This window comes from Talpa europaea (assembly GCF_964194135.1).
Source record: "Talpa europaea genome assembly, chromosome: 2".
Classification (NCBI taxonomy): domain Eukaryota; kingdom Metazoa; phylum Chordata; class Mammalia; order Eulipotyphla; family Talpidae; genus Talpa; species Talpa europaea.
In genome coordinates this window covers 25,706,947-25,731,857 of record NC_140068.1, presented here as the reverse complement: position 1 = coordinate 25,731,857, position 24,911 = coordinate 25,706,947, and the positions used below count along the sequence as shown (strand labels likewise).

The 24,911-nt window shown below is 37.4% G+C and overlaps 1 protein-coding gene across 7 annotated transcripts in view; it reads right to left on the bottom strand.

The window, feature by feature from the left end:
- Window positions 1–20,239, bottom strand: part of MED23 (mediator complex subunit 23) — a gene marked incomplete at its 3' end in the record, with an annotated part of 39,669 nt that extends 19,430 nt beyond the window's left edge. For 4 of the 7 annotated variants that reach the window (XM_084228806.1, XM_084228808.1, XM_084228809.1 and 1 more), the window contains exons 1-12: window positions 20,056–20,239; window positions 19,682–19,713; window positions 19,447–19,534; window positions 15,335–15,459; window positions 13,788–13,899; window positions 12,184–12,282; window positions 11,503–11,604; window positions 10,993–11,062; window positions 9,364–9,476; window positions 7,912–8,007; window positions 2,183–2,383; window positions 367–510 (exon numbers count right to left, since the gene is read on the bottom strand). In XM_084228806.1, coding sequence (XP_084084932.1) covers window positions 367–510; window positions 2,183–2,383; window positions 7,912–8,007; window positions 9,364–9,476; window positions 10,993–11,062; window positions 11,503–11,604; window positions 12,184–12,282; window positions 13,788–13,899; window positions 15,335–15,459; window positions 19,447–19,534; window positions 19,682–19,713; window positions 20,056–20,094 — 1,221 coding nt within the window. In that variant the 5' untranslated portion in view covers window positions 20,095–20,239. Of the gene's footprint in view, window positions 1–366; window positions 511–2,182; window positions 2,384–7,352; window positions 7,371–7,911; window positions 8,008–9,363; window positions 9,477–10,992; window positions 11,063–11,502; window positions 11,605–12,183; window positions 12,283–13,787; window positions 13,900–15,334; window positions 15,460–19,446; window positions 19,535–19,681; window positions 19,714–20,055 lie in introns of all 7 variants that reach the window. The other 3 variants (XM_084228805.1, XM_084228807.1, XM_084228810.1) reach the window with 3 other exon arrangements.
- Window positions 20,240–24,911: the final 4,672 nt, after the last annotated feature.

Sequence of the window (24,911 nt, the reverse complement as noted above, 5' to 3'; positions counted from 1 at the left end):
ATATTAACAGACACTGAAGTCATCTGGTCATTTAATGCTCTGTGTAGAGTAAAACAGCTTAAGTACTTTTAAAAATGGCAATCATATTTAGATGTAGAGAAAGTTTGTTGTACCATATGTGTAACTGCAATTTAAGATGAACTTCAGAAATAATCTAATTCAATTTCTTCATTTTACATATGAGTAAGCTAATGTCAAGAAAACTAAATTTCTATTCAATGACTATGGTTAGTCACAATATTGGGGGAAAAAAATTGATTTTTCCAGTCTCTAAATCCAGTGTTTTTACAAAATCACATAAAAATCCTTAAATATAAATAAGACATGTTCAGTCATTTACATTGCTAACTATTTAGTAAAACTTACTTCTTTTTCTGGGTATAGAAGGTCAAAGAGCTTCATGACAGGGAGAAAATCAGCTAGTGCATTTTTCTGAATACTTCCAGAAATGAATTGTAGAAGAACCCACATCAGATGATCTCTGCCTTTAATCAGTCCTCGCCCAGCTAACTGTAAAAGATGTTTAAATACACATCTACACAGCCAGTTAAAGAGAGGGATGCAGCAAAGTTTTAAAAAAAAAAGGGGGGGTGGGGTGGGATAACCTGTTCTCAGAGAGTCAGCATCTACCTCTAACATTTAATAACTCCTTACTCATTTCAAGACACATCAAGAAAAGCCTTTGAAGTCATTTTAATATTAAATATATTCCCCTGGGATTCCCTAAACAACTATGAATAACAAAAGTTAAATATTTTAGAACATAATTAAATTAATTGTATATGCATGAGAATCAAGTTTAGCATGGATTAATTACTAAATACATCTCATTAAAACATGAGGAATATGTTAAACCATATTTTAAGTCATTTTCATACTTCCTTTATATAAAATAGTATATATCTTAGTGACCAGGCAGTTTGAAGTCTTTCTAGTGAATATAATTCCTTCTAAACTTTAGGTATGAGTATTAAACCAAATGCATTAAAAACAGTTTTTTTAATCCTCAAGGACCAGTTATCATAAAACACTTTTCCTGTTTTTTTGCAGATTATAACAGAAATCAATGGTGGTGGTGGCATGGGATGAGTGACAATTGAAAGAATTTGAACAATTTTCATGAAAAATCTTTTCTAAAATAACCCATACTATAGAGATGTTATGGAGGTATCATTTATTTTATTCCTATTCAAAGTCTAAACCCTTATTACTAAAACCAACTCTTCTCACTTGTCTGGCCATATATTCTCTTTATTAGATTCATAGTCCTACCTTTCTGTTCACTGCCAAAGCAGAAGCCAGTGAATGATTCTAGCCTCCTATTTCTCCCTCTGTTACCTAGTGTCACCAAGTCCTATTCACCAATCTGCACACCTGGGCTCAGAAACCCTTTGTCCTGGACTAGACTTTCAGCATCTGACCAAGACCACTGCAACAGCTCCCTTTCTAGTGTCCCAGTCTCTGATTTTGCTCCTATTCATCTCCATGTCACTGTCTTCCTACATGTGGTCATTAACAGTCATTTTTTCCAACTCATGTATGATGACATCATTCTCTTCCTCATTTGCCCCCCAAAAGAAAATCTAAGCTCATTAGAATAAACATAATCACACAAAGTTCTCCATGTCTGGTCCTGGCTTCCCGCCTTTCTCATCTTGCCAATGCTTTCCCCTGTATATTTTTCTTTTCAGGTCTTGAACACTACTATCCTTTCCCAAATAATGTTCTTACCTATATTTTCCTCTTGGCAAATTTTTATTTGTCCTTTGAGTGCTAGCTTCAAAATTTCTTTGATAAACTCGTATCTGGTGTTTACAATAGGAACTGTTCCCTTTTATTAGTACTACTTTAATTACAGGCATGGCATTGTTTACACTGTGCCAACTATTAAATTATAACCTACTTGTTTATTCCTATAGCTTCCCACTAGTGAAGTGCTCCTTGAGGGTACTGTAGTACCTTTTCATCTCCCCTTGCACTGTGAGTATATAGAATGACACTGAATCAATTTTTTACAATGACAAGAAAATGAAAGGTTAAGAAACCGTAAAAGCACTGAACAAAACAGAAATTGCAATTCAGAACTTCTGCTACTGCAGAAATCACCAGGCAATGTCCAGACTAAGTCTAAAGCATACTAATCCACAGGTGAAATGGCCCTGCCAAAAGATCTAGTACATACCTTCTGGTGAAGAGAAAGGACCATATGTGGAAAACTTGCAAATTGGAAAAGCACAAAGAAAATGAGCTGACTCGAGAGATGCTGCCATAGGAGTTGGCTTGTTCCCCCATCGTCAAACTTCTCCTCAGTCTCGGATCTCTCCATCGCATAAACCACCAAATCCACCAACTGGTCCTCCAGCACAGGGCAGCGCTGCTTGTGCTGTAGGGTAGAGATTAAATACAGTATTCCAAAGGCCTCCCGGTTAGTATCAGCAGTTACTAGTTAATGGGCATTAATTGTAACAAGAGGCTGAGAAGCATGGAATGAAGTTGAACTTAGAAAGTTAAGGTTAGATTTAGTCTATTAAAGCTGCATCATGTTACATTTTCATAGAGGATGAGATTCATAAAAAAATAATACTTTTAGTTCTTACATAAAACAAACTTTCCAGAAATTTGTCTTTCACAATAGATATGGTTTCAATTTGACAGAGGGTACAATACAGAAGATTTTGTGTTTATTATTTGAAAAAGATAATACATTTTAAAAGGCATATTATGAAATGAGGATAATGGTATTAATATAATCTAAATCAAAATGTGAAAATCCTGGATTTTCAGGGATCAAACATTATGATAGGAGAGCAAATAAAACAATGTGTGAGCTATTCATTGGTAATAACTATGAGCTTACATTTTACATAGAGGTATATTTAAGCTTCTAGATTACTCAGCGTCTGTTGTTCATTGATGCTGACACTGAAACGGAAACTTCCTTTACAAAAAAAACTAAATCTCAAAGTAATTCTCTGCTCTTCCCTCTTAGAAGTCAAACATAATGCAGTTTTAATTTTAAATTAGACTATTTTAAATCTAAAACAAGAAAAAGAATTGAGTTTATACACTAAAAATGAAAATGCAACTTCCCTTTCTAGAGGCAAAAAAGATTTATGCTTTTAAGAGAATTTAAAAAATATACGTTCACCAAAAGAAATATGTTAAGCCATATTTTAAGCCATTTTTATATTTCCTTTATAAAATATTATATGACTTAGTAGTCAGGCAGTTGGAAACTTTTCTAGCAAATACAATTACTAATGTAGATGCTTTCTTTCTAAACTTTAGATGTGATTATCAGTATTTTGCCATGAAAAAGGGATATGATTTCTTTAAATTTAGGGGGAAAAATGCAAAATGGGGACAAATTTAGAAAAAAACAAAACAAATGAATAGCATCCCCTTTTTTTGCATGCTCTTTGCCAGCTCCAAACTTGTAAGGCTCCGGTATAGCTGCAATTTCTTAAAGCATGCAAATAAAACAGACATCTATCCGAAACAGTAAGCATCAATGGTCGTTTCATATTTTTTCCAAGAACACAATGCCATGATCACAGTTCAACCACATTACAGGTTTACAAATAGCAATATTAACACCACCAGTTGAGACTACAGTACTTTCCCTCCAAATGTAATTATCATTATGAAGCAGAGCAAAGTGCAACAGACAACACTACAAACTATTTCTTAAATCAGCATGCAAAACTACTGTGTACAGGGCTTGAAATTCACTAGTTTTGCCAACCACCAACAACCTAAGAAATGTGTCAGACAACACAAATTTAGAGTGAGATCATTCAAAGTATATAAGAGTCAGAAAAATTTGTGAAAAGAAGTAAAGCCAGGATTTCCAGTAGGAATTTTTCACTAGTGATGGGAATTTGCTTTAGTTTGATAACTAACCAATTTGTCACCTATTCCTCCATCCACGATAGTCTTCTATTAATCTGCTTTAGGAAAAAAGAACAAACCAAATAAAATTGGTTTTTAGCACCTGAGTCACTTTGGAATTTCCCTTTTCAGTATTAGCTGTTGGTTTTTAAAAACTGTATTTTTTTAACCTACATTTTTAGGGATGTGTGATGGTCATACAGTTAATGGTTTAAAGAGGAAAGCCAAAAATATCAAGATTTTGACAAAGATTAGAAAATCTAGAGTTAAAGCTGATGATTTTTCAATATGTACTATAAGTCAAGTTTACCCCTAAATTTTCTGTTAAGAATTAAATCAATTAGAAATTTGTATAGTATATCATGTTTGGTATCTGATGTTAGCAGAACACCTATCAGGATTAAATCTGTATTTCCCAGGAATTTTGGTTAAGGTCATTTCTCAAATCAAGTTTAGGGATGGCTTAAATATGTTGCTTTGTTTATCTGATAATTTTGATATTATTAAAAAAGAAAGAAAAGTCTGAAATAGAAAATGAACTGTGCTGCTAATAGAGTAAGTTTTGTTTTCATATCTAATTTCTAAAAGATGAGTATATTAAATTGAACTTTCTATCACAGATTTTACAGTGTTGAACAAATTATAGTTTGTAATTCAGTTTAATAATTAAGAATAAAAGCTAATTATCAACCACTAGATTAAAATAATTCTGCAAGTCAATGAGTGCTATGTATACTATAGTTATTTACAACTTGCCTTCTGAAAATTTTTACAATTTAAGACTTCAAGATATAGGCATATAGGTTGGATCTATATACACATTTAATTAAAACCTGTTCTAACAATAAGAATATCTAAATTAAATATTTTAATAATGAAATTCCTGCAAAATAGCTGAAATAGTATTGGAACCTTATTGTAAACTTTCAGCTTTGGTAAAGTGAAAGTCAGGTACAAAGCTTAATAGAAAGATTTACATTAACCAACAACATGTCCCACAATTTCAAATGGCAAATAATACCTTTATGTCTTAGTAACATGTCCTATATTATGTGGCCCCTGGCACTTTTCATGTAACACTTCTGGTACTGCTTATTTTTGTAAAAAGCTGACACTTTATACTTTTATGTGGGCTTAAGTTAACTTTTAATCACTATTTCAGTGCTAGAAATCAATTTTAAAGCAACATCTATAACATCTATTCAGGAGTTTGTGAAGAAAAATCTCTTTGTATGTCATTCATCATATTCCCTACCAATTAGAACTGGGGTCCTATGCCAGCTAATCCCACATTCAATGGTGATTTAGAAGATAAACTGAGTGATTAGTATGGTGCTTCACTGTCTCAGGAAAGCATGAGAGTTTGTACACCACTACATACAAGCTTGAGCAGTGTTACCAGTTTTATAATGCCTTTATTCAGTAGAAAGAATACAAATTTCTGTGAAAATACACAAAATAAGATTTTTTCACTTTGAACACTCCACCTTGCTGGTCACAGAACTGGGCTATTTATGACCTGAATTTGACCAATTTTATCACAAATATAGCCCAATTCCTACTGGAAAATGCAAAATGGACAGTTCTTAAAAGGTTTCAAGCTTTAAGTAAATTATTGCATTGCTAGAGAAAGGACAAGAAAGTATAGTGCAGGATATAGTTCTGTAATAAAAGATACAATAAGATACCTTGCTTATTTTCAATCATATCCTTCTTATAATGTATGTTCTCATTTTCTACTCTACTTTCCAGATGGTAAAAATAACATATCAAATCAATTCAGCATACACCTTCCATCTACAAGTCCACTCACTACAGTTTTCTACCAAAACAATTACTGATGAATTGTGGATTTTGACAATGTTACACTACAGTGGGACCAATACTAATAATGTTCTGTCAGCATTTCCATTATAAACTTTATTTTTTATGGATTTATGTCTTAGTCATAAACTTTTATTAGGTTGAAACTTGTACTTAAAAGAATCAGATTAGAAATACTTTTCTCTGATTGTTTTCTCAATTTCTAGTTTGAGAAGAGCTGCCCCCCAAATGGAAAAAACCTAGTCATAGCTAAGAATGTCTGGGGAAGGTACTCACAGCTCAAATGACCATGGGTACATCTATCCACCAAACTATAAAAAAACTGAGTCAAGTATGACTTAAAGTTCACTGCAAAAATTAGTTTTGAGACACAGCATAAAGCATTCTTTAAAAGTTAACAGAATACTTACCTCTAACACAAGTTAAAGTTGATCAGAATTAATGAGTTGGTATTTAAGATGTTAAATTGGCAGACTATGAGGTAACTGTCAGATACTGTATTGTGAAGCAGTTTCAGTATCACATGTACAGAGGCTTGTCCAAACAAGGAAAATTGGTAAATTTTTCAGAAGAAAAAAATTAAAATAATAAAAGAGATATTGCTACTAGGGTGAGGTTTGGCATGCAAAGTTTCAACACTGAGCAAGTTTTATGGCCAAGCTATATGTCCTTAAAAATAGGGCTTTATAAATGGAAGCACTGGCACAACCTTCACTATAGTATTGCAAACAGTAACGCTATTTTATATAACCTGAACAAGAATATTTTTTTAAATAAAAAAGCTGGTCTATTTTAATATGTTGGGCTCAAAAATTTTTAACAAAAACAATTGGAACCACTATTTTTCTTAAAATCTCAAAGGTGAAAAGTCCTGGAACAGACTTGGGACTGTATAAGAGTTTGGTTGATAAAGTTTGGCCATAGTGCTTTTCTCCCGCTACAGGTGAGCTTCATCCAAGAGGAGCTCAGTGCAGGAGAAGGACACTTCTGGCAAAGACTGACAAGAAGGGTGTTTGTTAAGCAGGTGTGGGGTCACCTAAGAGTTGACATTTCTTAGTCAATCCCCATGTTTCCCCAAAAACTTCCCTAGATGGTTTACCACTCCAACTTTTAAAGAGTAGCATATCTCTATTAATGTGCCTTTTTCTCTTTTTTGTTTTATTTTAAATTTTATTTTTGTTTTAATGCAAAGCAACATAAGTTTTTTATTGATGCTGTTGTTATTTATGTTTTAACAATAGTCTGGAAAGATAAAGGCCACCACAAATCTTTCCATCTCTGAAAATTCCACCAGGCTAGCTTTAGCCCTAAAGTAGGAAAAATAGTAAAATGGAGTGGGAAGGAAAAAGACCCATCAAAAAGTGATAGGGTCTATCGTGTGCCAGGTGTTGTCTCTTTGTTTAAAAAAAAAAAAAAAAAAAGAATATATAAAAAAACAAACACCAAAAAAACAAAAACAATCCACCAAAAATAACTCTCATATCCCAAGAAGAAATTCATTTTAGTGGCCTTGGTCTCAGCATGGTCCTGCCAATTTCAAGCCCCGACCATACACGTATTCTCTAAATGGAAATCAGTGGCTACAAAGCGGCCAGCGTATCGTTAGTCACAATACAACAGTAAGGTTGTGAACATACCTGAGCAATGTTCAAGGTCTAGAGCATTGGAGGATGGGCAGGACAAGACAGGACAGAACAAAAATAAAGGAAGAAAAAAAGAAAAGACAAAACAGTGACTATGAGGCCAGCCTCAAGGAACCCAGAGTCAGCACAAACCCTCCCACATGTTAAACCACCAAAAGCAAACAAATACAAAAAAAAAAAAAAAATCAGCAATGAGGCCACGCTGAAGATACCATGGGTTATAAAAATAGATACCCAAACAATTAAAAAAGGCAAAAATTATGGTTAAGTCATGTGTAGGTTTCTCTGGCAAAAGGTATACTTGAAACTGGCCTTATAGAAAAAAAAGCAATGCAAAATAAACCAACTTTTAAAATATCTCCTTTTAAATTTTAACATTCTTAACGCAATATATAAATGATAGGAACAATACATTTTTTAATAAACCATATATTTAAAAAAAATCATCAAAAAGTTCTTAACTGTTTTGCTCAGTCAGCTATAGCAAAGAAAAGAGAAAAGAATAGTGCAGATTCTATGCAGAATTTACTAGGTTTCCAGCATAGTACAGTACCTGCTTATTTAAACCTAGCATATTGCAGACCATATCCCTGGAATAAGGCTGCTCCAATACATATCTCAACAAAGCAGTCTGTGGTTCAAACAGATCCTTTAAAGAAAATAAAGAAAATTATTGCTTCAAGATCAATATAAATGTTAATTCCAATAATTTGAAATTGGGATTAAAAAAATCCTCTAAAGGCACTTGTTACCTTCACACAGTAGGCAGTATCTATTGGGGAAGAAAATCATAGGATTTTAGTGCTTACAGTTAATCTGTTCCCACCCCTCATTTGTAAGTGGTGTAACTAGGTGAAGGGAGTTGCCCAAGGTAATACAGAGGATAAACTCAGAAATGATTTCAGGTACCGTCCTACTCAAGTCTTACATGGAAGGAAAGAATTTTATGTTCAGAAACAAACCTAAACAAAGAAGAATGGAGGTAGTTTGCAATCCCTCTCAACACCTATAAACATAAATAGCATTTCCAAATTTGGAGAGTACAAATGCCTTCATAGCACAGGGAGGTATAAGAGAGTAGATTCTGGAACTAGATTGGCTAAGTTTGGATCCTGACTCTTTTTAAACATGGGGCCTTGATCAAGTTACTATCTCACCTGGTGCCTCAGTTTTATCATCTATATAATGGAAATAATGTGATAATTATGAATTAAGGGTTACAGCAAAGTTTTTAGAATTGTGCCTGGCACACAGGAAACATACAATAAGCATATTTATCTGTTTTCATTATTGTTGCTATTATGATGATTGTAAATTCCTTTCAGTTTACTTTCTCACATACACAAATTTTGCTGACTAGTACTCTGAATGCCCAGAATTGTCATCTTAATCTCACTATCTCATTCTCTTCATTTTTGGACAAGTTTCCTTGTCATTGTACAACATTTTGACATGAAATAGTCTAGTCACAAGAAAAATATCAGTTCTCCCCATACCCTGCTGTCAGCACTCCAACCCCTAAAATAATAAATCTATGAAATTACTTTGCAGCTTCATATCTCACGTTTCATTTTATTGAGAAAATTGAGGATTTTTTTTCCTTTGTGAATTTTCTACTTCACTTTTATCCTCTACCTCCTGCTCCCTTCCCCCACCCCCCCCAAGTCTAACAAATGGGAGGCTCACTTTAAATTTTAAGGGCACTGCAAATGCATTTTTGGTCCTCGCTTTGTAAAGTAAGAATAAAAACAAGAAATTAATTTAAAAAATTTCAGTTTTCTAATGTCCAAGTATTTTGCCATAGGTGCAGCACTGGAGATAAATACCTGCAATATCACAAACCACAGGACAGACATGGATATTGGAAAAATAATAAGCTACAAATTATCTTTTATTAAATATTTACTTCTTTAGTCTATGAACAGACCATTTAGCACTACACTCATACAATCAAAGACAAAGACTGTTAGATGGACCAAAAACTCCAGTACATTTACCAACATACCTTATCATATGGCAAAAGGCCTTTCAAAGGAAAACGAAGTGTCGCAGGATCCAATTTCCATGAATTACAAATGGCACCCGAGTTATTTACAACTGGCAAAAGGCTGCAGCGGCCTGTATGCATTACAAACAATGTTTTTTAGTAAATGCAAAGATAGCAATGCCTGGTCTGTCATTCATTCTGAAAATAATTACTGAATATGTGTGCTAACCAAATGCATTTAAAAATGTGTTAGATGGAAGTTTGGGAATGTTCTTTATTGGTATAGTCCAGATGTCTGGAGACCAATTTGTACAGTAATCCAAACAAAAATGTCACCTTTGTCCATGTCTAAGACAGACTAGACGTAAGCAACCTATAATCCATTGGCCAATCCAGTTAGCACATTTCTGTAGTTTTACTGGAACTCTGCTACTTTCACACTACAATGGCAGAGGTGAATAGTTACCACAGGTTAGATAGCCCACAATGCCATATTTACTATATGGTTTTTTACAGAGAAAGTTTGTAGACCTCTAGTCTAGAGTCACAATGACTAATTTTGTGCAGCTGTCCCAGAGGCCACAGAGGCAACAATATGACCATTAGCCTACACATTCAACAGCATAATGGATATTGCCACTTGCATGTCACATAGGCATCTTGTTTTAAAAGATGTATTTTTATTTATTTATGCATATAAGAACTGGGGTGTAGGACAGAGGTGCAGAAGCCAGAGACAGGTCCAGAGACAGAGTGGGGAGCAGAACAGGCAGATCTACTGAAATACACTGCTGATGGGAGCAGCAGGCAAGACAGGAGAGGTCTGCTGCACCATGTGGGTTAGCTTCCTGGCCGGGGATCGAACTCATGCTGCAGTGGCTAGTGATAGCTTGATAGTGCTGAGACTTTAACCCCTGTGCCACCAGGGAGACCCACAAACATAGACCAAAACTGTACCACTTCTATAATTTATTGAATGTTCAATTAATTCCCAAAGCTAGAAGCCTGAAACTTATCTGTCTAATGTCTATTTATTTTTGTATTTCCAAGATCTAGAAAAGCATCTGGCTCATAGGAAGTGCTCAATATCTGATTATTGAATAAATAATGATCTATTTTCCAGATAGCTCTGAAGCAACCATAATTTCTAGAAATAATTCCGGAGTGTATGAGCACTGCAAAGACTGCCAAATCATATGCTTATTTCTAAAAGAAATAAAGATAATCTAACAAAAAACAATAAAAAAAGGAAAATCACATAAGTTACAAACAAAGGTACAAAGTCATATGAACAGAAACTGATAGTCTATGTATTGTGGCCAGAGGAACAGTTAGTAACTGAATGTCCAGTTACCTAGAAACCACAGTTCTTCACTATCTCTATTAAGTCCCTTTAATGACTAGGAAACATACATTCTTGGATAGTTCTATCTGAAGCTTAGACCCAGCCTACCTGCTCAGCAAAGTAACTGAAGACAAGCAACAGGTTATTTTTAAGCAACTAGAGAGTTATTAATAAACATATTGCCATCAAGACATTTATAAGATACTACCTTTGTTGACTAGATCAACTAGTCAACAGGTAAACTAGTCAATTAGTCACTAAAAATGAGGTACAATAATGTATATTTTAGATTATAAGCCTACCACAAATGGAATTTATCCTTGCTGTGGGCCTGAATGTATCCACAAAGTCTGAGACCAGGTTTCCAAGTAACTGAAAACAAACAAATAAACAAGAAAACAAAATAAGAATAAAAATAAAATCAAGATAGCTTTGATTACAATCATCATTTACATAAAGTGAGATAATAGATAAAGATTTAGAACACCGCCTGGCACATAAAAATTATTTAAAGGTTATTTTTTCTTTTTTTCCTTCTAAATAATTACTTACTAGTTCACCTGACTTTGAATTAAGCCATGTCATACCACAATGTCTTTAGTACCAGATGAAGCTGTATTTATCATATAGTATATAAACTGTCTCAATAGGACAGAGAAATGAAAGAAATACACCATAGTGAATTAAAAAAATACATATTACCTAAGGATAAAAGTGACCATTTTTAAAAACAATGGTCCTGATAAAAGAATCATTTATAACTAATTTTGACTAAAAGTTTTTTTAACAATTTTGGAAAACATAAAATTTACCCAGTGTGGAAGCTTTCCCTCAGGATATAGTTTCCTGATCTCTGTGACAGCAAAATAGGCTGGTAATAAGCAGGCATTTCTTTCCAAGATATAGGCTATAACCTAAGAAAAACAACAGGGAAATGTATCTATCATTCTTGATGAGTCCTGCTAAGCCATTTAAATGCAATGATAACAGCTAAGATGTTAAAAAGTAGAGATACTGATTCATGGATTGATTGAGATTATTTAAAGTACAAAGGAATATTTAATATGTGAAGAACTTCTAAAAAATGGTTAATAAATAATGAATTGCTGATGTAGTAAATAACAATGAAAAAATTTTAAGTGTTGATAGGCTCAAATAGAAGAGCAACAAACCAATATAACATTTCTCACATTAGTGACAAAGCACAAAGAACTTTTAATGGCGTCATAGGCTGACATATTATAATAGTTAAAAATACTTTAATATCTATATTGTCGCTTTCATAATTGAAAATTATAAAATAAATACAATTTAAAATTTCCTTTTGGAATGTAACAAAAGTGAAATAGCATTTTTAAAAATACAAGCAATTTTTGTTTAAGTAAACAAATGGAATATTCCACAAACTACTAAACATTTTAAAAGTAGCTAACTATATAAAACTCGACTTTTTAAAGGTTATGAGCAATGAATTGCAGGCATGTATTAGTTACCTCCCTTGCTGCCAGAAGCTGTTGTACAACAGCTGAGCTCACTGTATTGGGAATTGTCAGGATTTTCTCCAAAATCACTTTTAAGAGATCTCGAACACCCTGACAAAAGAAAAAAAACAAAAACAAATTAAAACTAAGTAATGTCTCTTGTGCTGCTTAAAACACCTATAGGCTTCAAGATTATATATTCAGGAAGTTATCTTCCAATTATTTTATTTTTCTGAATGAACAATCAAGTTTTAACACTAACACAAGAGAATAATCATTTTCACAATAGATCCTGTATTAGCAATCTGATAATGTCTTTCATTTTTCAGTATGTTTTGAAAACCTAGGTACATTAACAAAAACAAAAAAATCAAAATACAATTCTAAAATGTCTTGTGATGTGAATGAACAAAGAAAGTCACTGATAAATAATAATTAAGCTTTCCACATTTAGAAACATTAAGGGGATTTTCATGGCAACAAATACCAAACAAGCTTGATGTGCTTAAGAACAGAAATATATTTGAGTAAGACTTAAAAATACTTTGAAAACAGGAGAAATGATATTAAACTGTCCAGAAGATGCTGCTGCTGTCTGCTCAACTCTTTGGCATATTCTAACTTTACTCATCCTTCTCCTCCATCACATACCTTAAGCCCTCAAATTTATTAAGACTATTCTGATAACTGGCCATTTCCTAATATCTTCTACCAGTTACATTATTTCAGAACTGATAATGACATAAAACCAATTTTCATTAAACATTTATTGAGTGTAAATATGTGACCAATCTTGTAAAAAGAGGATAGAACATACACATGGAAGAAAATGCAAAGAATTATAAAACACCATACTAATAGAGAAGAGAGTAAAAACTGCATTATTAACCTGCTAAGGAAAATGAAGTACTTACAAAGAGAAAATAATGAGAAAAGGCTTCTTAGAATTAATTTTGTGTTAAATCACTATTCAAATCAATTACTATTTGTTAGGTCATTATCTGTTAACTCATTTCAGATTAGAGAAACTGCAGGCATAAAGCACAGGATCAGATATTAGCACTTTTTTCAAAAAGAACAATAACAGAAGTAAATTAAATGAAGCAAAATGGCTTTTGTAGCTATGGAGATAACGGGCTGTATTATAAGAAATAATTAGAGAATGAATGCTAATGTTTTGGTCAAGAGCGGGGTACTTAAAATACTAGTGAAAGAAAGACAGAAGTCTAAAGGAGGTCAAGATTGAAATAAAGCAGAACTTGTTCACCTTGATGCCTACATCCCCTTTCAGTTCCACATACCCGTTTTGTGCTCTTTCATTAGAAAAGGGACACACCACATTATAAGATCTGGGACATGAAGGGAACCCAATTGTGCCTGGCTACTTCCCTACATATCATAAAGATAGATAAGTCACCTACACTTTAAAGAATACTGTGAGGGGAAGAGAGAGCTGTAGGAAGACTGAGCTCCCAAATCCCTTTGAGAAATACAACAAAAAATGGATTTTTAAAAAGTTTCCATTTCATTTCTCTCATCTGAAAAAAAGTTATTTATCTATACTGAAAATGTATTATGCCTGAAAGTGATCACTTTTTACAGTTAAGAAAAAATACCTTATAATCCACTCCTCCAATTATTTTCCGAACAAGTTTAAATGTTAAGGCCCAAAGCTGTGTTCTCTCCCATTCAAGAGTATCAGAGTTTATCAGGGATTCACAAACCATCCTAAAAAAAAAATACTTTTTCTGGTTACAACAGAAAATTTTGCAAATTCTTTAACAGCCAAAGTTTGTGTTTTGACATCATATTTGTTAAGAGTATTTTGTTTCACAGAGATGCATCACATACTCAAGCATACTTTTTAAAAAATGTGTACAGTGGGCCTCCCCGGTGGCACAGCGGGTTGAGCACAGCACTGTGAAGCTGTCTGAAGCCTCTTTAGCGCCGGTTCAATTCCCGGCCGGCCAGCAAGCATCCCACACGGTGGGACAGACCTCTCCTGTCTTGCCCGCTGCTCCCCTCGGCGGTGGACTTCGGTCCGTCTGCCTGCTCTGTTCCCTACTCTGTCTCTGGTGAATCCTCTCACCTCCCGCATCTCTGGCCTGTACTTGTATAAAAATAAATCTTAAAAAAAAAAGTGTACAGTATTTTATATTTTTTTACTTGCATGAAACATTAAACACAAAGAAATAAATAATATTCATTCTGTTATATTTTCACTAGAAATCAAACTACCAAAAGCTATTGATTAAGTGGTTACCATCTATCAGTTGGGGGCAATCTTTATTTTTCCAAAATGGCAACAACAAGATTTTTGAACACACCGACTCTTCAGAAATGTGATACGGACTCTCCTCCCATGGAGAAGTGGGAAGAAGAGATACAATTGCTTTCTTTAAACATGTGCAATCTAAGACTACAGGAAGAGGGACTGTTAGACTCTCAAGACAAGATTTCTACAGCTTCTGCCTAACTCTTTTTTGAATGCTTGTTAGTAGACTCTAACATGCTTTGAGAAAGTCCAAGAAAAGGGATGGGTAGGTACTGGCTGATTGTCCCAGGTGAGGTTCCAGATGACTGCCAGTCTTTGTGATGGAGAATTCCAGTGCTAGTCACCATCTCACTGTAATCATGATAGTCTGAGAAAAAACTGCCTACTAACTTATCAACAACCATAACCATAAAGGTAAATAAAAGTATTATTGTTAGTTCAAGTTATAGAGAGTTGAGATAGTCATCGGGCAGTAGAACAAGAACAAGCTCATCAAAGTGAATGAGCTTGGCTCATCAAAGGCAAAGCCTGCCTCATTTTACAGCCTTATGTGTATTAGGTATGGCCTTAAGTATAAGGCCTTATTCTGAGAACAATACAGCCCAGAATTAGAACTAGAGGTTTTAGGAATAACATAATTACTCTTGAGCTTCACTTTATTCCCTTACCACTTTACAGCAATTTCAACTAATTTTCAAACATTAATAAAAAGGAAAATTCTTTAGGGGCCTCCCCTGGTGGCACAGTGGTTGAGCACTGGGCTGAGGGGCTGCCCGCAGCCTCTGCAGCGCGGGTTTGTTCTCCAGCCTCCGGCAAGGGTCCCACCAAAAAAAAAAAAAAAAAAAAAGGGAAAATTCTTTGTATTGCTCACACCCACATCAAACATACCTGGGTGGAAGAACACCAGTTTCAACTGCCATTGCTAAGCAGTCATAAAGAAATGAAATTCTTTTAGGGCTATGCTGGCCATGAATGAATTTAACAATCCACTGGATGCACTGTTCATGAGATTCCTAAAAATTAGAAAATTAATATATTTTATTCTAAAGCTATATTCTGTAACTAACAAACAGCTAATACAAGATCTAGGTATATAAATGAGATACTCCACTATAATATTCATGGATAAAAACAGTTTTATAAAAGTAAAATGAAATAATTTCACACTGAGTGAAATCAAAACCTTACAATTATATAGATTAAACTTACTTTCTTACAAGGGATCTCCAAAAAGAATAAAACAGTATTAACATAATCACAATGAATAGAAAAACCTAGCACACATTGTGTGGGGCACTGTAAGCAGGGCCCTTAGTGGATGATATAAATATTCCTGTCACTGGGGGAACAAATCCACAATGGGTTATTCATATAAGCCTCATGAGAATTCAGTGTGCATCTAATTCTGATAACCCTAATCATTTGTGAAGCCAATAACATATCAAATTTATCAAATTTCTAGACTTGCAAACTTTAAATTTGATATCAAATGCAGTGCTCATATCAAAAATTGCTTTCTAAGATTTTTTTTTAAAGATTTATTTATTTATTTATTTATTTTCAGAGAGATTTATTTATTTATTTATACAAGCACTGGGTACAGTCAGAAGCACGGGAGGGTGAGAGAATTCACCAGAGCCAGAGCAGGGAGCAGAGCAGGCAGAAGGACCGAAGTACACTGCTGAGGGGAACAGCGGGCGGCAGGAGAGGTCTGCGCGCCATGCGGGACCCTCCTCTGGTGGCCGGGTAGCAGCTGGGGATTGAACGGGTGCTGCAGAGGCTGCGGGCAGCTTCGCAACCCAGTGCTCAACTGCTGTGCCACCGGGGAGGCCCGATTTATTTATTTTTATACAAGAACTGGGGTACAGGCCAGATGCGTGGGAGGGTGAGAGGATCCACTGGAGACAGAGCAAGGAACAGAACAGGCAGACTGAAGAAACGATCCCACGCTGCAGAGGCTGCGGACAGCTTCACAGTGGGGCGCTCAACCGCCTGCGCCACCAGGGAGGCCCTGCTTTCTAAGATACTTTCAAGAAGAACTTGCTGATTCTCTGCATTACAGCTGTCCCTTATACATACTTCTATTGTTGTACATACAATGTTGATTTAGACATAGTTATTTTCTCCCCAGCTGACCTATTCCAATACAAACTTCTGGAAGATGATGGGCATACCTTAACTCAAAATGCTTAATGAATTATTAGAAAATTAAAATATGGTTGGAAAGAAGAACATCATCAGATAAAATAAAATTCTATTTTCTCATGTTTTACATTGGCAATGAGCAATAAGTTCATTAACATTCTCTTGTGAGGGATAGGGAACAGATATTCTCATACACTGCCAAATGGAGTACAAAAATGGTGACCTTTTTGGAAAGCCATTAGACAATTCCTATTAAAATTACAACTGGTAAGTCTTTTGATCCAGCAATACTATTTCCAGGCATATATTCTGTGTCCTGTGTATATTATTATTCATTGTAGTATTGTTTAAAATGGAAAAGGTAGGGCCGCCCTGGTGGCACAAGGGCTTAAGCAACACACTATGAAGCAATTTGCAGCATCTGCAGCACGAGTTTGATCCCTGGCCTGCCAGGGAGCAAAACCCAAGTGGCAAAGCAGACCTCTCCTGTCTTGCCCACTGCTCCCCTCAGCAGTGTATTTTACTCAGTCTGCCTGTTCTGGCCCCCACTCTGTCTCTGGTGAATCCTCTCACCCCCCGCATCTCTGGCCTGTACCCCAGCTCTTATATGCATAAATAAAAAAATCTTTAAAAAAAAATAAAATAAAATGGAAAAGATAAGAAACAACTACCCATCAGTAAGTAGAGGACTTGTCAAGTAAAGGAAGGTACAGGCAGAAAACCGAACATTATGGTGCTAAAAGAAAGTATAAAAGGAAGGCAGAAGTAGTTTTTAATGGAGTGATAAAGAATTACTTTCAGGGGCCTCGCTGGTGGCACAAAGTGTTAAGCCTCAGCACTGTGAAGCTATCAGCAGCCATTATATCACGGGTTCAATCCCCAGTCAGGGAGCTAACCCACATGGTGGAGCAGACCTCTCCTGTCTTGCCCGCTGTTCCCCTAAGCAGTTTATTTTAGTAGATCCACCTGTTCTGCTCTCCACACTCTGTCTCTGGTGAATCCTCTCACCGCCCAGCACCTCTGGCCTATACCTCAGCTCTTATATGCATAAATAAATAAATCTTAAAAAAAAAAAAAATTTCAGATGATATTAAGGTGAGTAGGGGAGCAAGGTGTTCGAACAGTACACACAGTACATGACCAGTGGCATAAAAATAATTCTATACACTTATTTCTAGATGAAACATAAACTGAGATATGAGCTAAAGACATGAAAAAGAACAGGTGATTAAGTGAAGAAAGATGGAAAGCAGATTATACATTGGTTTATCTTTGCATTTTGAACCATACATATTACCTAACAGAAAATAATTAAAAATGAATATATTGCAAACATGCGATCTATGCCTGAGTAGCAAGTATATATATATATATATATATATATATATATATATATATATATATATATATATATATTTTAAGATTTACTTATTTAGGGCCTCCCCGGTGGCGCAGCGGTTGAGCGCTGAGTTGCGAAGCTGAGTTGCCACAGCCTCTGCAACGCCGGTTCGATCCCCGGCCACAGGGCAAGGGTCTCACATGGCATGCAGACCTCTCCTGCCACCCACTGCTCCCCTCGGTGGTGTAGTTTGTCAGTCTGCCTGCTCTGCTCTCCGCTCTGCCTCTGGTGAATTCTCTCACCCTCCTGCGTTTCTGACTGTATCCAGTGCTTGTATAAATAAATAAAATAAAATCTTAAAAAAAAAAAAAAAGATTTAGGGCCTCCCCGGTGGCGCAGTGGTTGAGCGCTGGGTTGCTAAGCTGCCCGCAGCCTCTGCAGCGCCGGTTCGATCCCCGGCTGTTCCCTGGCCACCGAAGGAGGGTCCCGCATGACGCGCAGACCTCTCCTGCCGCTCGCTGCTCCCCTCAGCAGTGTACTTCGGTCCTTCTGCCTGCTCTGCTCCCTGCTCTAGCTCTGGTGAATTCTCTCACCCTCCCACACTTCTGACTGTACCCAGTGCTTGTATAAATAAATAAATAAATCTTTAAAAAAAAAAAAAAAAGATTTACTTATTTATGTATATAAGAACTGGATGGTAGGCTAGAGGTGTGTGGGGTGAGAGGATTCACCAGAGACAGAGTGGGGAGCAGAACAGGCGGATCCACTGAAATACACTGCTGAGGGGAGCAGCAGGTGAGACAGGAGAGGTCTGCCACACCATATGGGTAATCTCCTTGGCCAGGGATAGCTTGATAATGCTGAGGCCTCCCTGGTGGTGCAGGGGTTAAAGCCTTGGCTACGGTAACATGAGTTTAAGCCACCAGTGGCTCAAGTGCAAAGAGTTCCATTTTCCTATCTATAAAGCACCATGAGAATTTAATGCACTAATGGAACACTAACTCATTAAGGAACATATGCTTTGTTTTTTTAACACATACATTTTCTAGTGACTGTTCTTTCTAAATTTTACCTCTTCATTTTCTTATTTTTATTATAATATCTCTGTATCCTATTGTAGAAACTTACTATAACATTTTTGTATCTTTACTACAGATTCTTTACTACAATATCTTTGTTTCAGTGCTGTGACAGCTCCTTTGAAGAAATGAAATTTTTCTCCTTTAAAATGTCTAAAGGCTGTCTGTATGTATACCAATAAATCAGAATAGGATGAAAATGATTTTATGTAATCTAACATGGGGACATTTAAAAAAAAGTCTAACAATAAAGAATCTCCATTGGAAGTATAAACTGAAACAAGTAGAAACCAGAATATACAAATAAAAGATGATGACAATTTTCTCTTTTCTCAGAAAGATCTTAACAATAACATCAAAGTAAATGTAAAAAAAGGGGGAGGGGAGTGTAAAAAAAAAAAATCACTCGGTGAATGGATTAAAAATGTAGTACTCACCTGAGACAGACCACTCCAAAATTGTCTGAATGCTCCCAAGCAGCTAATTAATTTTGTTTTTTCATCTTCGGGGGTATCCATAAACATGCTAAAAGACAAAGACCAGTTTTTTGCCACTAGTTTTAAAAAGATAATTCAACATAATCAGATTAGTTGATCTTATAAACCTCCATGACTAAGTCTTACAAAAACACACTAGTGTGAAAATGCAAAAATCTGCCAAGCGTATACTCACCCAGGAAAAGCCTCTTCTATAATTTCCGTTTTCTATTTAAAAAAAAAAAAAAAAAAAAGGTGTAAACTGTGAAATTTCTGTATAGGAGGGGCCTCCCCGAAGAAAATACTACAGAATACATCGATCAAGTCATCTTAATCAGGAACACACAGAAGCGAACAAACCAGTCTGGCCTGTCCCAAAGGGTTTTGCGGATTTCAAAGGAGAACTTTGAAATTTGACAGCAACGTGAGAATCGTTAACACCCTGCACACAAGCTCGGTGTCAAAACAAAGGAGCGCTGGGAAAGGGGTTCCCGGGGCTGAGCTCCTTGATCGACGGCCCCCAAGTCTCCCCAACACCCAGCCAAGGCCCCGAATCCCCGGTCCACTCACCACCACCTCCTCAAAAATGCTCTGCAGCTGCGTCTCCATCTGTACCACCGCCCGGCCTTCCTCGGGGCGCACTGCGCCCCTCGGGTCTGACCCGAGCTCCGGGAACAGAGGAGCACTTGGGGCAGAGGAGCCCCCAAGACCCAATCAGCCCCGATCACTTTTCCCGACAGGCCTCCACTGCGAACCGTCCCCGCCCCCGCCCAACAAGCAGCCGGAACCTGCACGGAAGACCGGAAGCGCCTGGTCCTCGCAGATTACGGACCTGACAGAAACTAGGGACCAGCTAGATGGTTCCGACTATGGAGCAGCCTGTAACCCGCGAGTCGGACCAGGACGCCCCCAAGTGGATTCGCGAGCCTAAGTTACCCCCGACTTTGTCGGCTACAGGCTGCCACCGTCTGGCTGCAGTGGGACTTGCCTCCTGCTTTGTTTTGTAGACTAGAAAAGAAAAAAGTTGGAGTAAGGGTCAGCAGCTGGCGGGAAATGCTCTTTCGGCTTTCTGCGTCAGTTTGGTGTCTGTGGCCTCAGCAGCATGGAACCCAGAGTTGAAACCACGCTTTTCCTGACCACAGGAATCGTGTCTTCTCCACCACAGTAAGCTCAGTGCCTTGCATAATGCCCGACCTATAGCCAGCTTTCGATGAAAGTTGAAAAAATCTAACGAATGTGTTATTAATTTTTGTTAGTCATCGGATTATATCTAGTATTTTTTAGTTATAATTACCTAAAAATAGTAACATTTACCAATTACTGAATGCCTATAGTCTCTGGTGGGAGTTGGTGTGGACTGGAGTGGCAGAGGCATGTTCAGAGCAGATGCCTAAGAGCACTAATTGGTGTGCCTCCTCTTCCCCCTTTCTATTTTTTCAAGCATGGAGGCTTACCCTCCTCCTTCAAGGTGATCTAGGGGGTCTCGTCTTTATCTTCATATAACATTGTGTGCATAATGGAATATTTTTTCACCATCTCCCCAATGCTAGACCTAAAGGTGTTAGGTTTTTAGATAAACTGTATTGCAGCAATCGATGTGCAAAATGTCCATGATGGAGGACAAGAATAGAAAAACTGGAAAGGAGGCTTCACAAGACTAAAACCTGATTCACACAAGGAAGTGGGGGTTGAGCAGAATAACATGACCATTAACCCAGCTGTAGAGGTCATGACCCATAGGCACCAGGGCCTTGTCACAAAGGTATGAGCCCCAAGCAGGATCAGACTGCTGTAGGGAGTGGAGCACAGGCCTGAGTGTAAAGAGATGGAAATTGGGCCCACTCTGGAATCTCTGGTCCCTTTCTTGTTTTGCCAACATCGGCAACAAGCAGGCCACTCCACGGAGGAGTGACCCCTCCCAAAGAGAAAAGGACTACATCAATGCAGTCTCTGCACAGGCTCAGGGCAGCCCTCCCACTGCCCACCTGTGATTATGCAGGTGCCTCTTTTCACCAACTCTGTGTCTTTGCAGGGCAGCAGCTTTCTGGCTGCCCGTGATCTGTACCTGGCAGGACTTCTCTTCACTGACCTCCCTCAGCGGAGGCCACTCTCCTCAAGGCCGCCTGCGTATGCCTGCAACCACGCAGGCCTCTCTCAGCAAACCTGTCCCTTTCCCTTTCCCTAATAAACCTGCACTTTAAATATAACTAATGTCTCTGTCTCATGGAGAAACTCGCCTGGAAAACTCACCGCGTACCTCTGAAATGGGAGCTTTGGTGAAACCTTTCCCAGAGTGAAACCAAGGACCCCACAACTTCACAAAACAACATCATTTTGGCACCCAACGTGGGGCTCTTCACATCATCTGGTGCCAACATCATTTTGATGCCCAACGTGGGGCCCACAAAACGACATCATCCAGGCTGTAAGGAAGACAGAAACAGAATTATGAAAATCAAAGCACCATAACAATATATTGTTCATTTTTGTTTTCTAAACAGATTATTCTATTGTGGGTTTTCTTTAATCAGATACACTTCTAAAATTCTTTGCATTTATAACCTGGCAATGCTCCATGTTCTACTCTATTTCCCAGCCAATGTATTCTAAGCAAATGCCAGCTAATCTCAATATTGTCCAGGTCTTGTATCATTTAAAGGTTTAAATGGGGGCCTCCCTGGTGGTGCAAGGGGTTAAGTGTCAGTGCTATGAAGCTATCCACAGTCACTGCAGCACGCATTCCATCCCAGCCAGCCAGGAAGCTAACTCACATGGTGCAGCAGACCTCTCCTGTCTCTTAGATGCTCCCCTCAGCAGTGCACTTCAGTCAGCCCATCTGTTCTGATCCCCACTTTGTCTCTGGTGAATCCTCTCACCCCCTACACCTCTGGCCTGCATCCCAGCTCTTGTATGCATAAATAAATCTTTTAAAAAAGTTTAAAAGTTCAACAGAAAAGTATATTTTTGCCATAACCAACTATAAATTAGTGCTTACGTCATGCTTGCTTATGCTCCATTCTTTGAATAAAAATTTACCATTTCTAGACTTTCTTACTGTCTTCCCAATATTCATTTTTAATTGTTGTATAAGTTATATGCATTGAGATCCATGAATTTTGACAGATATTCACATTTGTTTAACTTCTATCTCACTCAAGATATGAAATACTTTTATGACCTCAGAAAGTTCCTGGTGTTCTTCGTATCTAAACTGTTTTATTTTATATATTCATTAATTAGTTTGTTCATGTGGTTTTTTTTTTTAAAGATTATTTATTTTTGCATACAAGACCTGGGGTACAGGCCAGAGGTGCAAGGGGTGAGAGGATTCACCAGAGACAGAGTGAGGAGCAGAACAGGCAGATTGACTGAAAATTCCTGTGGTCTGTTTCCCTGGAAATTAATTAAGTAAATCCTTCAGCGGGCGAGCCAGGAGAGGTCTGCTGCGCCATGTGGGTCAGCTCCCTGGCCAGGGATCGAACTCGTGCTGCAGTGTCTGTGGATAGCTTCATAGTGCTGCGTCTTAATCCTTGCGCTACCAGGGGGGCCCTTGTTCTTGTAATTTGTAAAGTTGGAATCACACTGTACATACTCTTTTGTGCCTAGCTTCTTCCATACATTGTGTTTTGAGACCCACTGTGTGTATTGGTGCTCAGTAGTAAGTATTCCATAGTATGAATATAGTACAACTTATGAATTCACAAATTATCTGATGGATCCAGTTGTTGTCAGAGTGAGGATAATGCTTCTGCTCTGACTCTATCCAGTGCCTCTGTTGATCTAATGGAAACCACCTTCTATTGCTGTTCCAAAAAGAGAAGTCCACTCTCCTGGTTGGTGTCCATCCAGCAGGCCTGGGGTGGGAGCTTAAGTCAGAAGACTCTGTCTTAGCAAATTGCAAATACAGTGACGCTGGGACCTGGAGAGCACAATTCTGACAGTGGCTGACTAGAAGGACAATAGAACACAAATTTAACCAACAAAGTTATGCCTTAGGGCAAGTAACAACAGTAGGAATCCAGCCTGCAGTGTTTTTCTAAACCATAAACTAATGTTCCCTAAACCATAAACTAATGTTCCCTGAAAATTAATTAAGTAAATCCTTCAGAGGGTCAGTTTTCTCATTTGTTATAGTCAATGAATGTCGTTTTTTAAATTTTGCTTAAGAAAGTGTGTCTGTGGGAGTCCCAGGGTGGGCTCCTGGACTCTCATGCTGACTGGGGGCATGTTCTCATAGGGTGCCAGGGAGGCGATTCCCCAGGATGATTGTGGCTCACTTTCAGCACAGGGCTCGGCTCCTCCTGCTACATCTACATTCCCCTTTCAGACCATGGTGTCCTGAGAAGTTCTTTTAAATAACTGGCCTTCAAAAGGACTTTAACACTCAAAATCTGTATTAGCAGTTATATAAACTGTACCATCTGACCCAGAACCAGTTGGTTAAAATACTAGGAGCCACCCCTGTGCCAAATGAGCACCTAACTAGCCTAGAAAGCTGCTCAGTAATGGCCCATGCAAAGCCCTGATCCTGAAGAGACACAGCACATCCCCGAGCTGCAATGAAGGAGACAAACTGGCTGGACCTACAGTTAATGCCAGAATGAAAGGCAGTTTGGGAACCTCTCTCCTGCAACCACCCATCTTCCCCTAACCACAGGATGGAGACACCCCAATGGGTGTTTTCATTGATTCTTTCTGTGTGTGTTTCTATTTCTTCTAAGGTGTTTGTCCAAGCACAGGAAGTAGTATTAGCTATAGTACATGTGCCTCCTTGTTTTGATAACAGATAATCTAAAGCAGTGTTGTTATCTGAAACAACCCATGTGAGAGAGTTCAATGTCTACTCCCGGGCAGCAGTAGTCTCAGGTACTTACCTGTAAGGAATTCCAGCTAAGCGATTTTTTTTTATACATGAAGGAGTAATAAAATTTCCTGAGAGTTATTGCCTTCCTAGTTGTCAGCTGTTTAGTGGATCTATGCTGGCTCAGGGTGGTTACCACCTGACCACAAGCATGTATTTATTTTTGAAGAGTACAAACAGCTCCAAGAGTTATTTCACTAATATATTTAACAGCAAGGGTGGCATTTATATCTAGGAGCTAAGGTTTTGAAAAGGTTTGGTTGACATCATTCATATGGCATCTAATCCCTTTAAATATTTAGCATGATCTGGACTCTTCTGGTCATACATGGATTAGGAAAATAAGAGAGTGATTGTGGGGGACTTGGAGGCAGAGGCATCTTGTAATTGAAAGTAGTTCTGACAAATTAAAACAAAGCATGAGGGTATTAAGGTGGTAAGTGAACTTTTATTAATTTTAACAAGAAAAAAAAGAAAAAGATTTAAGCTTTGGAAAGATGGTATGAAAATACACTGAGACATTTGAGCTACTTCTAATCAAATTGAAGCAGAATCAGAAACATTA